The sequence below is a fragment of the Pelobates fuscus genome, chromosome 4, assembly GCF_036172605.1.
Source record: "Pelobates fuscus isolate aPelFus1 chromosome 4, aPelFus1.pri, whole genome shotgun sequence".
In the NCBI taxonomy this organism is placed as follows: domain Eukaryota; kingdom Metazoa; phylum Chordata; class Amphibia; order Anura; family Pelobatidae; genus Pelobates; species Pelobates fuscus.
This window is the reverse complement of record NC_086320.1, coordinates 49,110,250-49,129,336: the sequence shown is the minus strand read 5'-3', so window position 1 is coordinate 49,129,336 and position 19,087 is coordinate 49,110,250. Positions and strand designations below refer to the sequence as shown.

General features: G+C 41.2%; 1 protein-coding gene across 6 annotated transcripts in view; it reads left to right on the top strand.

Moving 5' to 3' along the window:
* Window positions 1–14,782, top strand: part of LOC134608378 (gastrula zinc finger protein XlCGF17.1-like) — a 125,884-nt gene extending 111,102 nt beyond the window's left edge. For 2 of the 6 annotated variants that reach the window (XM_063451145.1, XM_063451141.1), the window contains exon 3: window positions 13,129–14,782. In XM_063451145.1, coding sequence (XP_063307215.1) covers window positions 13,482–14,378 — 897 coding nt within the window. In that variant the 5' untranslated portion in view covers window positions 13,129–13,481 and the 3' untranslated portion in view covers window positions 14,379–14,782. Of the gene's footprint in view, window positions 1–10,053; window positions 10,142–10,574; window positions 10,702–13,114 lie in introns of those variants that run through there. The other 4 variants (XM_063451142.1, XM_063451143.1, XM_063451144.1 and 1 more) reach the window with 4 other exon arrangements.
* The last annotated feature ends 4,305 nt before the right edge of the window (window positions 14,783–19,087 follow it).

Sequence of the window (19,087 nt, the reverse complement as noted above, 5' to 3'; positions counted from 1 at the left end):
ACAAAGGCGACAGGCATCGCCGAAACGCGCGTTGGGCATCTTTCTAACTAATGCGGATGATTTTACCTTAGGACTATAGAACGTTCTCTAGTTGATCTCTCTCTTTAATTAGAGAGCCTCATGGGGGGATTGGACTTAGTTATTATTTGTTTGTTATTTAATTTCTTCGTGTTGTTCCTTATGAGGCACTAATAAAGAGTATATTGTTCTAGCTCTCTGCTCTCTATCTAGGCACTGTCCATACATTTGCAGAGCAGCTTTTCATTAAAGGATACAAGGTCTAATAGTGGGTCAGATCTTCTCAATCTGTCCTTCCTTCTTTCTTTCCTTATTTTGTTCTGGGGTCATGCCCCGCTGTATCCTACAGCCACTACAACTTTGGTGGAGGGACTCGTTCCATTTATAACCATTATTGTATTTCTCTAACTTACACACTACATCTCTATCCTGCGCCACACCATGTTCACCACACACACTACATAACCTACACACTACATCTCTATCCTGCACTACACCATGTTTACTATACACACTACATAACCTACACACTACATCCCTATCCCACACCACACCGGGTTTTCCTACACACACTACATCTCTATCCTGCACCACCAGTGGTGTATTTAGGATTTGTGCTGCCCTAGGCAGGATGGTGCTTGGGCACCTCCCTCCCCCAATTTTAATTTTCCCCACCCTTTCCTGTCAAAGCCGCACTGACTGACAGATGCTCACTCACTTACAGACTCACACTCTCACTGATAAATGCAAACACTCACTGACAGACACACACACTCATATACACTGACAAACAATGACATACACACACTCACTGACTTGACACACTGATAGACAGACATACACTATTACTCAGACACACACTGACAACTAACACAGGACGAAGGGATGAGGTATCATTTAGAAAAGGAGACACTGAATGAGCATTGGGATATATAAGAGGAAAACCACGAGAGGACAAAGCCACAGAGACCGAGTGATTGAAGAGTTTACAGAAGGAGAGCATGATCAACCGTGTCAAAGGCAGCAGAGAGGTCAAGAAGAATTAGTATGGAGTAGTGGCCTTTGGATTTAGCTGCAATTAGGTCATTAGTAACTTTAATAAGAGCAATCTCAGTAGAGTGGAGGACGTTCAGTAGAGTGGCGGAAGCAAGATTGAAGAGGGTCAAGGAGAGAGTTGGAATTGAGGAAGTGAGACAAGTCTTTCAAGAAGTTTTGAGGAATGAAGCAGGGATATGGGACGATAGTTAGAGGGGGGGGGTGGATAGGTCGAGGGATGTTTTTTTTCAGGATGGGTATTACAGAAGCATGTTTAAGGTCAGCAGAAACAATGCCAGAAGAGAGAGAGCAGTTGAAGATGTGTGTTAAGGAAGGCACAAATCAAGGGGAGAGAGATCTGATAAGGTGAGACGGGACAGGATCAAGCGAGCAAGTGGTGACGCGAGAGGAAAGGAAAAGAGCAGCCACCTCTTGTTCAGTAGCATGAGAGAAAGTCTGAAGGGTAGGACAGGCATGATCTATGTGTGGTTGAGAATGAGAAAGGCAAGGTGGAGAGAATTCTTTCCTTAGCTGTTCAATCTTGTTGGTAAAGTAGCATGCAAAGCTCTCAGCTGTAAGGTTAGTTTGAGGGGTGGCCACAGCAGGGTGAAGAACAGAGTTAAAGGTGTCAAAGAGACGCCTGGGATTGCGGGAGCATGAACTAATGAGAGAGGAAAAGTATGACTGTTTGGCGGGGGCAAGGGCTGCGCTGTATGAACATAATATGAATCTATAATGGAGAAAGTCTGACTGGGTGCGAGTCTTCCTCCAGGAGCGCTCAGCACAACGGGAGCATCTTTGCAGGTAGCGTGTTGATTTACTATGCCACGGCTGGAGGCGTGTCCTCCTCGAGGTGCATGTTTGGAGCGGAGCTGCAGCATTCAAGGCATAGGTGAGGGTAGTGTTAAATGTGGAGATGACCAGTGAGGGTGTAAAATCTGGTTGGAATTGATCATCAAATCTTCTTAATTTCTTCTTCTCTTCAGTTGATTGATATACACGTCTTTTGTATATATAGTCTTGGGCCAAATTTTCTCGGTACATTAATATATGTCTATATTAATGAAAAGTACTAATACGCAATCTGACTTACGGTTTCTTCAGGTTTATTCTTAGTTACTGATACATAATAAAACAACAAGGATGTTACAGGATAATGGACATTCAACAGTAATAATTGCTGGACTTCTGACGGGAGAGTTACATCCTTACATCGAGAGAGAGCCAAGATCCAAGAGAGACCTCGTGTCCCTCTGTTACTATATAGATGTGCCCATACTGACGTCAGACTATAATTCTAGCCAAATAAGGACAAGACCCCCAAATCCACATTCCAGAGCTCTCGGACAAAGAAAGCCTTGTGACTTATACCATCTATTACTTTTGTCAATCCACACATCCATATATAAACAATAGAAACATAGAATATGCAATATTTTACATTCCCTCTGTTTATGGTTTGTCTTAAAACCATAAAACAATGTCACTAAGCTGTCCATTCATACATCACTCGTATCACAGTCATTGAACATAGAACAAGATGTAGTCACAACTTTCTATTATATAATAGTTCTTAGAAGGTCGAGTTTCTATCCCTCATACTGCTAAACTTTACTTCAAACTCCCTCTGTTTCAGCTATGTATTGATATCCATATCCATGTTACATCATAACTACTTGAAAATAATATATATATATATATATATATATATATATACATATACATATAACAATTATAAATGAATAAAATAAAATATTTACAAATGTTGATCCAATAAACAATGTAAAGCAATCAAAAAAATCAACCTGCTCAGCTACAGTCATGTCTTTGTAGACAACAAAATCAAGATGATAACTTTATAGATAATAACTGTGTATCACTATCATATTCCTACAGACATATATAGTGTAGTGAAGAGAAAAATTCTGGTGTACACAGGGGAGAGGGAGACAGACTAGCACTGAGCTCGAAAACTGGAACAAATAGAGATTCACTAAAAATCTATATAAAAGATAAGTAAGAAAACACTCTAAATGAAGAGTATAGAATCCAGGAGCTAGCTTAGTGACTAATGGCTAAAGCACTATGTAAAAATGATAACGATAAAATATGAAAATAAAATCAAATAGCTAGTGCTGTACCTTTAAATACTTTATATGTGTAGTGTCCCTTTAAATGAGAGATCATGGATAAAAAACAGATAAATGAAGAGAGGAAATAAATATAAAGAGAGGAATGTATACGTATTGATATAAACCTAAAACATAGGACAGAATAGTAATGACAAAATGGAGGGAATAGAATACGATAAAAATAAATAAATAAAATAGGATGAAAAATGAAGATAAAAATAAACTGAGCTCCTAAATGGATATGCAGCGAATATGTATAGAACAGGTATCGTAATCCCCAATAAAGTGTGAGGTAAATGATGCTTGTTCCAAATAATATACTTTGTATTGTCAAAGATAAAAGTATCTAAATATTCACCCCTTAAGGACTGAGCCAAATGTACACATTGTGAACAAAACAAAACGTAAACAAAACCTGGCATTTGCGCTATATGTCTGTTCAACCGTAATTCACCTCTTTCATATTAAATGCACCCCCCCTTATTATATATCATTTTATTCAGGGGAAACAGGGCTTTCATGTAATACCAAATATTTAGCTATGAAACATAATTTAATATGAAAAAAATGGGAGAAAATAAGAAATGTTGTTATTTTTTTAGTTCTATGTGACATTTTAACTGTCAATGTCATAATACTGTTTGCTTTTACTGCAATAAAATACACATATTTGTATTAAGCAAAGTCTCACGTGTAAAACAGTACCCCATATGTACAGGTTTTATGGTGTTTTGGGACGTTACAGGGTCAAATATAGCACGTTACATTTGAAATTGAAATTTGCCAGATTGGTTACGTTGCCTTTGAGACTGTATAGTAGCCCAGGAATTAAATTTACACCTATAATGGCATACCATTTGCAAGGTATTGCAAATGGGGTATGTCCAGTCTTTTTTAGTAGCCATTTGGTCACAAACACTGGCTGGCGACCGGGCAAGTTAAAAAAAAAAACTACTATTACGCCCGGCGGCGTTTAGAGCCGCTTAAAATAGGGCGTAATAGTTTATTTCACACTTAAAAATATAAATAAAAATGGTTAAAAGTTGCAAAAATCCAGGTCAGAAATAGTTCATAAGTGCATTACCAGACTTATATGAATCAAATAACAGCAAGGACCTTTGGATTAATTGAGGATGGATATGGATTGTGTTGGTCTGTGTTCCGGCTGCCGGTGAGGACTGCGTTGGTTGAGAGCACGTCCCGAGCAGGAGCCTCACTTCGGGAGACGTGCAGAGCAGACAATTCTGGTTACGGTTGTTACCAAACAGGTCCTCCGTTGAAGAATAAGCTGCTGCTGGTGAACGCGTCTGCTTCTGTATTCTGCTGTGGAAATCTGTCTTACGCGTTTCGTAGGGAATGCCCCTACTTCATCAGAGACGTGATGCTGTCTATTGCTTCAGTCATTCTTTAAATACACATTGCCTTAATTGCCAATGATGCATTCTTGTATTGTGCAAATAAATTATGTGATATAAATCACATGAGAGAATATAACATTTTTCCAAAATAAACATTTAGTAGATCTTTGGTATTTGTACATTTACATCTGATAAAAAATGATGATAGAGAGTGATAATAAAAAGTAATAATTTAAATAATTCATACATATATATATATATATATAAATAAAGATGCATTACATGCAGGGTTTGATAAACGATATTTACATGATTACGTGGAGTACAAATAAATGAATCAGGACACAGTATTTGAGCTTCAACACCAATCTACATTCTGAATACAAAATACTACAAGATACTAAAGATTATATAAGTTATAAGAAATCTTTGAGGTATTGTATCACCCTAGGGACTAAATAGTCCAATGTATAATATGCATTGCTTTCAATAGGACAAAGAAACAAAGACACAGGACAGAAAAATTAGCAGACAATGGATACATATAAAAATGAATATATATAAAAAGGGGGATATTTATAAAAATGGGATATTTGTAAACAATGGGATATTTATAAAAAATGGGACATTTATAAAATGATATTATCTTAAAGTGCTAGCTGCATATAATACATAGTTGCCAATAGTGATTAATTGTATATAGTGACACATAAACATTTGTTATTTTCATTTCTCTCCATTCTGGAATAGAGCAAAAAGAAGTGAGGCTCCTGCTCGGGACGTGCTCTCAGACCAACGCCGTCCTCACCGCCAGCCGGAACACAGACCAACACAATCCATATCCATCCTCAATTAATCCGAAGGTCCTTGCTGTTATTTGAAATGCCTTGTTTGCCTCGCGGCTAATACGTCCCTGCTTGAGACAATCCAGTTTTTCAAGGAACTCATTTCATTCACATGTTAGTGAAATATATTCTGCCTTTAGTTGTTTATTCTGTGCTTTAAGCACATGGTAAGGAATCCAAGGTTCTGTGTGGGGTTTACCATTATTATCTTTTCTCTGTGATCTCCACCTAGGGTGATTAGATGCATTTTTTTTTAATTTCCCTGAGTCCAGCTCAGGGCCGGACTGGGAAAAAAATTAGGCCCGGCATTTTTCAATCAGAGCGGCCCCCTAAGAAGGGGGCGGGGCCAGAGAGGGTGTGTTTTGTCATCACTAATGACAAGCACGCCCCCCTCAAAGTGAGCATGTTGGTTCAATGCGCAGAGCCCCGCTAAAGAGCTCTAGCATTAGAAAAAGGCCCTGAATTTGTTCTGCGCAGCGCAAGCAAATTTAATAACATGCTTGAACTGAGTTGGCTTTTAAATTGTCTCTGGTGTCTCCACAAGTGGGATACCAGAGGACAAAAGGGCCAGGAAAGTGTATGGTGCATGTGTTTGGAGCCTGATTGTGGGATTGCGTGTGTGTAGAGTGTGGTGTGGTATTGTGTAAATAGGTCAATTTAATTTGTGTTTGTGGTGTAATATGTGTGGCTAGGGGCTGTACAGAGTGTGTGTATATGGGGCATAGTGTTATAGGGGATGTAGCGAGTGTGTGCATAGGTGACGTAGTGTGTGTAGGGGTTGTAGAGAGGGTGTGTTTAGAGAATGTAGTATGTGTTTGCTGACAAGGAATGTAGTGTGTGTTTAGGTGGTGCAGTGTGTGTGTGTAGGAGATCTAGTGTGTAAAGGACCCAGAGTGTGTATAGGAGATTGTGTGTGTGTGTGTGTGTGTGTAGAGGATTAAGAGTGCATATAGGGTAAGGGATCTAGCGTGTATCTGGAGTGTAATGTATGTAGTTGTGCTGTGTGAGGGGTGCTGTAGTGTGTATATATATATATTTATATATATATATATATATTTGGAAGAATTGTATGTGTGAGGGGCGCAGTGTGTGTGTATGTAAGAGGGGTGCTGTGTGTGAGGGTGTTTTTATCTGCCGTCACATTCTAGGTTTCTAATTTTCTTTGTCTTTTAACTCACTGAGGGTTATTTTATATATATATATATATGTGTGTGTATAAATATATATATATGTGTGTGTGTGCTGTGTGTGTGAGCGAGGGTTCTGTCTGTCTGAGGGTGCGCTGTGTGTCTGGGTGCTGTGTATGTCTGGGTGCTGTGTGTGTCTGGGGGTGCTGTGTGTGTCTGGGGGTGCTGTGTGTGTCTGAGGGTGCGCTTTGTGTCTGGGAGTGCTGTGTGTGTCTGAGGGTGCTGTGTGTGTCTGAGGGTGCGATGTGTGTCTGGGGGTGCTGTGTGTCTGGGGGTGCTGTGTGTGTCTGGGGGTGCTGTGTGTGTCTGGGTGCTGTGTGTGTCTGGGGGTGATGTGTGTGAGGGTGCTGTGTGTCTGAGGGTGCGCTGTGTGTCTGGGGGTGCCGTGTGTGTCTGGGGGTGCCGTGTGTGTCTGGGTGCTGTGTGTGTCTGGGGGTGCCGTGTGTGTCTGGGGGTGCCGTGTGTGTCTGGGGGTGCCGTGTGTGTCTGGGAGTGCCGTGTGTGTCTGGGGGTGCTGTGTGTGAGGGTGCTGTGTGTGTCTGAGGGTGCTGTGTGTGAGGGTGCTGTGAGTGTCGGGGTGCTGTGTGTGTCTGGGGGTGATGTGTGTGAGGGTGCTGTGTGTGTGTGAGGGTGCGCTGTGTGTCTGGGGGTGCCGTGTGTGTCTGGGTGCTGTGTGTGTCTGGGGGTGCTGTGTGTGAGGGTGCTGTGTGTGTCTGGGGGTGCTGTGTCTGAGGGTGCGCTGTGTGTCTGGGTGTGTCTGGGTGTTGTGTGTCTGGGGGTGCTGTGTGTGTCTGGGGGTGCTGTGTGTGTCTGAGGGGGTGCTGTGTGTGTCTGGGGGTGCTGTGTGTCTGGGAGTGCTGTGTGTCTGGGGGTGCTGTGTGTGAGGGTGCTGTGTGTGTCTGAGGGTGCTGTGAGTGTCTGAGGGTGCTGTGTGTGTCTGGGGGTGATGTGTGTGAGGGTGCTGTGTGTGAGGGTGCGCTGTGTGTCTGGGGGTGCTGTGTGTGAGGGTGCTGTGTGTGTCTGGGGGTGCTGTGTGTCTGGGGGTGCTGTGTGTGTCTGAGGGTGCTGTGTGAGTCTGGGGGTGTGCTGTGTGTGTCTGGGGGTGTTGTGTGTGTCTGAGGGTGCGCTGTGTGTCTGGGGGTGCTGTGTGTGAATGTATTTATTTAAATTTAAATATATTTTGTTATTATATATATAAAAAAGTTATATTCCCTCCCCCCCCCCCTCCCTTCTTACCTTTAGCCTGGGAGGGGTGCCGTGCTGCCATGGGGGGGTGCTGTGCTGCTATGGGGGGGATGCCATGCTTCCTTCCCTGGTGGTCCAGTGGTGAGAGTGAACTCTAGGCTAGAGTTCACTCTCGCGAGATCTGAGCGTTGCCGCGGTTACCGCGGCAACGCTCAGACCTCGCGAGAGGACCCGGCGGAGCTGCTGGCTAGAGCTCCGCCGGTCCTCTCCTCCCTCCCATGCCGGCGGCCGCATCTTAGTGTCTCTGGGCCGGTGAGGGAGATCTTTGATCTCCACACCGGCCCCCCATGAAGGCACTATGCAGGGCCGGCACACTGATAGCGCTGGCCCTGCAGGGGCTGGCAGGGGAGATCCTGTTTAGGTCCAAAACAATGCAGAATGAAAATGTACGGTATAGGGGCCCCTAACCATGTTAGTGAAAATTATGCAGGGTGGATGGTACCAATGCCAGATGCTATACTTTCATGAGAATAAAAGATCAGAATAGTGTCCACATATAGTAAGGCATACCAGTATATGGAACTGGTTGCTGTAAAGCAATAGCAACAGTATTGCTAAAATATAGGAGGTGGTAAAACAGTTGGATATATAAAAAAAAAAGTTTATTAATACAAAGAAAAAGAATAAAGATAAAAATAGCAGCACGGTGCAATGACCAGTTTATAGAGTTGGAATAAGCAAGACAACCTTTAAACCAGACAGTGATGGATGAGGATGATAGTAGTGGATCTGTCCTCTGTATCCTGACCGCCGGTGAGTACGGCGTGCGTGTCACAGTGCGTTCCACTTCAGACCTCACATCCAGAATCAGCAATGTTCTCTCTTGGATGAAGATTGTGGCGGGTCCAGAGTGCGAGATGAATAGAGGTGCTTGCAGGTAGATTTCAGCTGGCAGTGACTGTGCTTGCTTCAATTGTCTAACGCGTTTTGTAGGGATGTAGCCCTACTTCATCAGAGACTGTATGAGTGATGTGGCATCTGAGAGTCTTTATATATCACACCTCTAATTGTCAATTAATCATGCATATTAAGGGAAGGAAACATAAAATAGTATTACATGGGACATATTAAAAATTTTAAAATAGTAAAGTGTACAAGCAGACTGGACATTTTAAAAGAATTGTTAACTCAGTATATTTATAAATCTTGTTTTAAAATGCAAATATGCTATACAGTGGAACAGGAATGCTTTTAGCAAATTATTTACATTTTGAAGAGACTTTTGTAGGCAGACAAAAGCAAAAGATCTTACATTTGATCAAGTAATCTAGGGGACACTGGGAGACATGGGGAAACTGAGACACTAGGGAAGACATGGGGACACTGAGACACTAGGGAACATGAAGACACTGCACTGTGAGGGAGTGGGAGAAAGCACTCTATACAGCAGAATCAAACTGTAAGTAATTTATTGGTAATTTTAAATAATTTTCTGTGATTTACATCTTGTGATGTCACGCATGCATAATTAATGGTGGCAACCCTTGATGTAACCCTTTTTTTTTATTAACTTCCCCAAGGTAATAAAATAGAAACCCAATCTACTTGCCCTAACACAAAATAAATTACATTTAGAAAGTTCGGGGACCTTGCTTAGAGCTGGACATTGATAGGGTTATTCTCAATTTGGAATAATTCTCCAGCTATAATCACAACTGGCGATTTCTAGCTCAGTTTTACTATTTGGATTTTATTTGCAAAAATGTTGGGTTTAGCGTCTCGCCCGCTGTCCTCCCCATAGTGTGTGGCGGCTAGTTGTAATGAGAGTGTGTGTTGGCTGGGTGTAATGTGTGAGGATGTAGTGTGTCTGCCTGCTGCCCCCTCCTTTATTTTTAGCCTTTTTAGTGCATTTCCAAGATCCCTGGTGGTCCAGCCTGTGTGGGGGGAGGGGGAGTAGTCCTATTCTTTGGGGGGTCTATCAGGGATCCTGATGGTCCAGGTGGTCATATTCCTTGTGGGTTTACAGACCTCTCACTCCCAGCACTCGGTCCTTCATGTAGCAGCACTGCTGCTTGCCATCTCTAGTGAAATCAATCCACTAACACATTGCCTATTGCCCATACTACTCCTAGTGAGCAGAAGGAGCTTTGCCCTCATCAAACATGGCGCCGGGTGGTTCAGTCTCCGTGATGTCATTTCCTTTCCCAGATGAAGCTTTCCTTCCATAGGCTGTTTACCAGGCTCCGCCCCCTTCTCACTCTGTATTCGGCATTGCCACCAGTGACGTCATTTAGCTGCGCCGTGCTGAGCCGGTGGGAGCAGAGTGTGAGGCTCAGGGTCCATGGTGTTTATTGGGATTATTCCTGGTTCCAGATCAGGAGGTTAGTATTGTCCTCAGTGACCCCCCTCGAGCATCATGTGACCTGGTAATACAGCCATTCAGTTATTACTCAGCAGCATGGAGGATACTGGATCATTAATACAATGCTGCTATTAATCAGACTAGGACATTAACATGGGAGAGAGGGGGCAGCATGGAGAGAGAGAGAAGGAGAGGGGGCAGCATGGAGAGAGAGAGAGAGAGAGAAGGAGAGGGGACAGCATGGGGAGAGAAGTAAAAAGGCAGCGTGGAGGGGAGGAGATGGTGCAGCAGAGAGGATAGTGGATCATTAATGCAACGCTGCTACTAATCAGACAATTATATTAAGTAAGAAAGTATAACCCAAAGAAAGGTTAGAGCGAGAGAGAGAATATATGCTGTGTACTATATTGGAGGACACTGATTTGTAATAATGTGAATAATGTGTTATTTAGGAACAATCTGAGTTTGAGAAAGAGGACATTTACTTCTCTGCGAAGGAGAGGGACTGTTTAAATCAAGAAGAGAAGAAACTTTACAGGGATCTAGTGGTGGAGAATTATCAGACTCTCGGCTCTCTGGGTAAGAAAATCTCACACACACCCTTCTCCTTTACAGGAAATATTTCTCATCAGAGTACATATTTATATCTGGGACCAGTGCCGGACTGGGAATAAAAAACAGCCCTGGAAATATTTTATACCAGCACTAATATTAATTATGGCACCTGTGACAGATATACGGATGGGAAAAGCCAAAAGAATGAAAATGATTTACCCCACAAGAAGGAGAACTTAAAAATAAACAAGAGCTGCTTTATTCTAATCAGATGTGCAATATCTTACATCAGTGTTTCATCCCCATAACCTTGAATAGTCCAGTAATGGGAGTGAAACATTGACTGAATGCTGCTGCATGTCTGATTTAAATAAATGTTATTTTGTTTAGTCCTCAATCCTATGAGTGCACTCTGCGTTGGATATAGTTTTACACCAGGACACCAATGACTCTGAGAAAAGCAGTGTTATCCACTAAACTAATAATTTAATAATTCCAAAAATTAGGCTACAATTGTCAAGCTGTAACTATAGCTAAGTTGGATTTTTCAAATCCGCTATTGTGGTCTAAATTACACAATTTCGATTTTTACTTCCTAAAATGAAAATGTTTTAGTGAATAACTTTTTGACGAATGTAAAACCCTTGTTAAATTTTATATACATTTGTAATTTCCAAATGTGTATTGTGTATCATACTGATGTTTTGGATAAAACTATGTTTTTGATATCTTTAAATATATATATGTATATGAAACCAGGGGTCTGAATTCAGAAACACAAACACGTATTACTGTCTCTATTGTGCTAAAATCACCATCTAGCCCCCCCTTGCCTCCTCTTGCCTAATTATAGTAAAGGCTTACTTATTTGTTTGCACCTGATGCCTCTGCCCCTGTTTGTCTCTGACCTGTCTGCTGACATCATCAGAAGTGGTGTTCTGACATTTAAAAATATAAATATAAATTTCATTCTAAAAACTTGTAATATTTGCATATGCTCCTTCTGTGTCTCCACGCTCTACATGGAGGTGCTGAATGCTCCTCATAAAGATGCATTGATTCAATGCATCTCTATGAGGAGATGCTGATAGGTGCAGCACAGCACTTTGATGCTCATGCACAATGGCCTCCAAATGCATTCATATGGGAAAGCATTGGATTGGCTGAGATAATCAAATTTGATTCTCCCAGTCAAGGAGGCAGGGCCCGCCGGAAGGAGCCCCATGCGGCGCTAGATAAGAAGGTGAGTAAACTGTCCTGTTACTTTGCTGACAGTGGGGCTGGGGAGATAACATCCACATTCAAATGTATAGTGTCAGGAATACGTGTTTTTATTCGTGACACTAGTGTTCCTTTTCAGGGGTTAAACACATTATTTATTTAACCCCTACATTACTTTAAGCACTTTGTGTTAAAAAAACATTTATTTATTCATCCTTTATAGAGCTATTTGGCAAGTGAAACCTTTAGACAATTTTTTACACAGTGTTTGAAATATCTGTAAGGAAGGCAAACAACAAAATACAATTTTCCTTACAATCAGGACATTTGACCATTTTTATCTGGTTTTGTCACATCTGCTGTTTGCAAGTACTTGCAAGGACCCCGGTGGCATTCCTGGCAGTTAAGATTAAAAAAAAATAACAGAATGTAAAAAAAAATGCCTACCTTTATGCCCACATACAGATGGCATGTGGGCATAAAGAGATGGTAATCATTCCGGAAGTATAATGTAGTTCGGAGAGGCTTTATAGACTTAAGCAAATGAAAGTGAAAGTGTGCCGTTGTCAAGCCTGGACATAACGGAGTGCTTTTATGAATAGGTAGATATATTGACCATATAGCAATATAGGAGAGTTTGAAAGAAATTCTACAGATGCATAGTGATATATTAATTTACAAGGGGTGTGGATCTTCTCCATATCAAATTTACTTATCGGGTTACGAATTTGACGTTTCTATTGAACAACATCTATTCCTAGCCAGAAAGGTTAGAAGCAGCCCTAGTCAAACCTTCCTGTGCGTGACTTGCACAGCCTTCCTAAACCGTTCCTGTTAAGCGTCATCTAATATTTACACTTCCTTTATTGCAAATTCTGTTTTATTTCAAATAGCTTTTCTCCTGCTCTGTTAATGACTTTCAACACCCTGAATATATCCGTATGTGATAAAAATGCAATCTATAGAGCCTAGATAATTTTAAAGTAAGTTACTATCTGATTGAATATAAAACCATTTTTTTTCATACAGGCTGTGTCAGTCACTGCGAGGGTAAGTGTGTCTAGGGCTGGATGGACAGAAACAGAAGTGATTTAATTACTAAACGGCAGAGAATTGAGCAGTGAGGCTTCAGAAGCATGATCTATATACAAAAACATCAAGTTGTTTTGGTGACTTTAGTATTCCCTGAAAGTGACACATTTTCTTTAACTCTCAGTACATTTCTTTCAGGTGTTTCCGCCAGCAGAATTTATCCCAAAGAACATGACAAAAACAGAAATGCACAAAGCAAGATTATGAAGAAATCTTTTAAGGATCAAGTATTCAAACTCAATGAATCCTATATGTCTACAAATGAGCTAGTAAACAAAAAAAATCACATGTTCTAAATGTGAGAAATGTTTTACCCATCACTCAGCTCTTGTTAGGCTTCACACAGTGCCGTTCTCATGTTTTGTATGTGGGAAATGTTTTTTTTTTTTTAAACTAAATCAGATCTTGTTTTTCATCACATAACTCACACAAAAGAGAAGCCATTCTCCTGTTCTGAATGTGGGAACTATTTTGGTACTAAATCAAACCTTATGGCACATCAGAGAACTCACACAGGAGAGAAGCCGTTCTCCTGTTCTGAATGTGGGAAATGTTTTGGAACTAAATCAAACCTTATGGCACATCAGAGAACTCACACAGGAGAGAAGCCGTTCTCCTGTTCTGAATGTGGGAAATGTTTTAGCCAGCATTCACACCTTGTTAGACATAATAAAACTCACACAGGAGAGAAGCCATTCTCCTGTTCTGAATGTGTGAAAAGTTTTGCCTGTAAATCAGACCTTATGGCACATCAGAGAACTCACACAGGAGAGAAGCTGTTCTCCTGTTCTGAATGTGAAAAATGTTTTGGAACTAAATCAGAACTTAGGGCACATCAGAGAACTCACTCAGGAGAGAAGCCGTTCTTCTGTTCTGAATGTGGGAAATGTTTTAGCCAGCATTCATACCTTGTTGTACATCAGAGAACTCACACAGGAGAGAAGCCTTTCTCATGTTCTGAATGTGGGAAATGTTTTGCAGCTAAATCAAACCTTATGGTACATCAGAGAACTCACACAGGAGAGAAGCTGTTCTCCTGTTCTGAATGTGAGAAATGTTTTGTAACTAAATCGGAACTTATGGCACATCAGAGAACTCACACAGGAGAGAAGCCGTTCTCATGTTCTGAATGTGGGAAATGTTTTACCCAGCAATCATACCTTGTTGTACATCATAGAACTCACACAGGAGAAAAGCCGTTTTCCTGTTCTGATTGTGGGAAATGTTTTGGAAAAAAAACAAACCTTATTTCACATTTTAAAACTCACACAAGAGAGAAGCCGTTCTCCTGTTCTGTATGTGGGAAATGTTTTGCCTTTAAATCAAGGCTTGTTAGACATTATAGAACTCACACAAAATACGAATTTTCTGATGTTCTGAAGTTGTAAAATGTTTTAGTTACATACTGATTTTAAAAAGTCAATTTTATTTTTTAAACATTTATTTTTGAAATGCATAGTTAGTCAAACAAGATTATAATGACAGTTTTGCAAATATAGGCTTGTGAATAAACGAAACAGAAGTAGTAGAAAACGTCATAAGAAGCACTGCACTTTTTTTTTGTGTAGAGATAACAAAGACACCAGTATACAATGATATGGGTATGCTACTAGCAAAGATATGGCAGTAGAGTAAATTATGCTAGGCTAGTATGCTAGACTACTGTAGATCCACAGTCCCTAAAGTAAAGGTCAGGTACAGAGGCTCGCTCAACCCATGGCAAATAGAAACAAGAGTAGGGGCTCAGTGTAGGCCCAAAGGAATAAGAAGCAAAAGATAATAAGATATTGAAATATATATAACATATATATAAGATATTGAAATATATATAACATCAAATTAAATTCCAACGTACTGCAGAATTGCTCTTTTAAATAAGGCAAGTCCCCAGAATAGTCCCTGCTGATCACCCTATGCCAATTTGAGAGGCTTGCGGTATGTGTCGGTTTTCCACTATGTGAAAAAAGTAAAATATGAGGGATATCGGGAGCTCCAAACAAATAATAAAAGAGCAGCCTAAAAACACACCAAGTACACTAATATAAAAACAGAAATACCACAGAAAAAAGTGTCAAAGCGCACACTGTAAAAACTCTTTACCTTTAAATGTGATGGGTCTTTTTTTGTTTAACCGGAACCCTTGTAGAGGGATCTGAGGTAGTAAGAAAAGCTTACTGCCAGTGGACAGAGGTGCAGAGAAGGGAGAAGCCTCTACAGGGGGACGCACAGAGGTCCCAATATTAACCTTAGCAGGAATGCTGAGTAGAGAGCACTGACCCTAGGTACCTCGACACTGTATGGAAGCCACTAGTGCCTACTATAACCAGAGTCCCTGCCTGTCCTAATAGCTTAAAAATAAATTCAATTAAATCAAATCCATTAGTGCTACCAAAAAAGTGCTAGTAAATAAATTAAGAAGGAAGTCTAGCTCGACGCGAGTTTCGGCGTTTCAGCACGCCGTCGTCAGGAGCAATGAACTGTTTGGGTTCCCAGTAATGGTTTAAATACCTCTCTATGTAATCGTTCCATAAGTGTTGCCAGCTGTGTATACCACGTGGTCCGCCGTGCTTCCTCGGTGCTCATTGGTCTATCCCTGTTGCTAGTCCCTCCTCTCGATATTGATTGGTCTGACTCATTACCGGTCCCTCCTCTTGCTAGCCGCGTCATCTGACGCGGTTCTAGTCATACGGGGAGGTGTGGAGCTTCAATTCATTATTGTCCACAAGTGCTCAGCCCGTCTGTCACATCTCTGACACGCCCTGTTAGCGGTTGCGTCATATGATGCAGTACCCGACATGGGCAGTGGGATGTGATGATGGGACATGGGTAAAGCCCATATGTGGGGGAGATGAAGGAGTAAATTAACCCCTACATCATTAATGTGGAAGCTTAAATGATTGTGTGGTGTAGTCAGTATATACAATATATGAGAGGTACTGGGTATGTCACAATGATTGTGATATAACTGGTTATGGTGCTGAATGCATCCACCAGATAAGGCACCAGAGTAAGTGATTATAAGTTCTATAGATCATCTATAGAAATGGAACATAAAATGGTTACCTGTTAGATGGTAACGGAGGTATAACCATAAGAGGGAAGTCATATAGTTTCTTAGTGGAAATATGTACAAAGTATACATGTGATGTATATATTTACAGTGACGAATTTGTGTCCAACAACAGGACTGGTGGGAATCACCATCATTTAAAACATCCAAAATGAGAGGAGGATAGAGCTAGGTAAGGTGATTAAAGGAAGGCTGAGAAAGAGAAGCCCTCATTCAGACCTACGGGGGAGAGGGTTTTGAGTTTATAAATCCAATAGGAATCGCGTTGTCTTAGTTTCATATCCCAATCCCCCTTCCGTTGAGTCTGTGGGATGTGTTCAATCCCTATGAATTTTAATTTATTTGCTGAGTTCTGATGATGGATTTTCAAGTGACGTGAGATTGGAGTTTCCAGGGGTCTTCTGACTGAGTTGACGTGTTCTCTGATTCTTAGTTTAAAGGGTCTGAACGTTTTACCCACGTATTTCATACCGCATGAACAGGTGAGTAGGTAGATTACCCCCTCTGTCCTGCAGTTGAAAAATGAACGTACGGGAAAAATGTCCTTGTTGTTACTATCTGTGAAGTTCTTAGACTTTAAATTAATGAATTGGCATGCACTACAGTGTCCACATCTGTACGACCCCTTTGGTAGGTAGTTATTCCCATCTCTTTTTAGGGGGGGCAAGATGGCTCTGTACCAAGGTATCACGTAGATTTTTTCCCCTGCGTGCCGTCACAGAGGGAAAAGTGGTGACTACCTGTTTAATTTGAGGGTCAGAAGTCAGGATGGGCCAGTACCGCTTCAGGGTGCTCATCATGAAGTCCCACCCTGCATCATATGTGGCGATGCAGCGGATCAATTTTTGATCTTGACCTTGTATCTTGTTATCAGTCAGAAGAGACTCACGTTCGGTGCTGATTGCTCGGCTATAGGCTCTACGTAAGACCCTATTGGGGTAACCCTTGTCCTTAAAGGCACGTCTGAGTTCCCATGCTTTGATTTTAAAATCGTCCACAGAAGAGCAGTTGCGTCTTAATCTTAGGTATTGCCCTATTGGTATGCCAGCTTTAACCCCTTAAGGACATGTCTAACATGTCAGGATTCCCTTTTATTCCAGTAGTTTGGTTCTTAAGGGGTTAAAAGATATGGATTGCCTGGATACTTTAGTCGAACTTCTTGACTCTAATAACCCCAATGTCAGTGATATCCCAATCACTCACCTTGCACCCAAGAGTCGCTTCACACCTCATATAAAAGACTACAAGAATATTGCGGTCTTTTTGGAAATGGTGTGTAGGGCAATTGAAGAAGCTGAACTAGGGACCATGTGTATTGAATCTCTTGGCAACCTCACTAGGACAGAAAAAGTAGCACTAAAAGAACTCAAAGAGAATGACCAATTGGTGATCAAACCATCAGATAAGGGCGGTAATGTGGTCCTTATGGATCACTCTAACTACATACAGATGGTACAGAAATTATTAGACGATAGGGAGACCTACCAAGTGTTAAAACACGACCCTACAACTCAATTTCTTGCCGAAATTAAAACTCTGTTGAATCAGGCCCTAACTGATAACCTAATTACCAAAAACGAATTTGAATTCATGCTAGTGAGACAACCCATACTATCAACCTTTTACAGTCTACCTAAGGTCCATAAATCCCTAGACAACCCGTCGGGTAGACCGATCGTATCTGGATGCGGCAATTTGACCTAGAATCTTAGCATTTTTCTGGATAAGATTTTGTCACCTATTGTCTCGAAGTTGCCATCGTATATAAGGGACACGAAACAAATGCTCAGTTTCCTTAAGGACATCTCCATACCAGACCAGGCACTACTATGCAGTCTGGATGTAGAGTCACTATACAGCTCTATACCCCACACACAGGGAATGAATAACATTAGAACCATCCTGGAACAAGAACTACAATCCCCGTCTGCATACATTGAACTCATCTCTAACATACTTAGAACAATCCTTACTAAGAATATCTTTCTCTTCAATGGCGTAGTCTATCAACAAATTAGGGGGACTGCGATGGGTACATCTTGTGCCCCGTCGTATGCAAATCTCTACTTGGGCACCTGGGAAAACTACATCAGTTCTGCTCCACATTTGAGCCACTTCATGGCAATGGTCTTTTGTTGGAAGCGCTACATAGATGACATGCTAATTATTTGGACCGGCACTGCACAAGACTTCGAAACTTTTGTAAACCTTCTAAACAGAAATGATCTTAATCTTAAATTCACCAGCGAGATAGGGGGTAAACGACTTAATTTTCTGGACATAACCATAGCTATTTCCGAAGGGGGTATTGCAACAAGAACAAAGAGAGAGAACACTGTCCTAAAGAATGAAAACACAATAGTGAATATTGGTATCACAAGGGACATTCCCAACGTCAAGTGTCACAATCATTCAAAATAATGTGCTCTAGAATATAAAACGTTTAAAAATCAATATTTTAATGAGTAACAGAAAAACGTTCCTAAGGTAAACTGTCCCCAGTGTATTTAATCCAGTGTATCGTGGCTAACTAGTAGCTGGTAGCCAGAATAATGGATATAACACCTATGGAGGCGTGTACCTAGGGGGTGAGGTGGGAAACAGGAAAACGAATGGGGGAGGGTTGGGAGGACAAAAAGACACAAAGTGTAGCAGAAGATGTGTTGCCACGATAAGTGTGATCCACTACACCAATACTCCCATAATCGTTAAATCTCTCACTAAAATAGTAAGCTTGTAGTGACAACCATTCAAATAATTTGTCGATTCCAGTACAGGTAGTCTGGATGGACCGGGATGAGGATATACCTCTGAGAATCCCTGTGGTCCAGACCCTATAGCCAAACTATTAGCCAGTGTCAAAGCCTCAGTAGGAAATCACTTAGTGAATCTCTAGCGCTACAGGAAGTGTCCAAGCCTCAGTAGGAAATCACTTAGTGAATCTCTAGCGCTATAGGAAGTTAACCAAGTTATCCTGAGGTGGTCACTGTAATAATGTATCGTTATAGATACTGTGTTACAATGGGG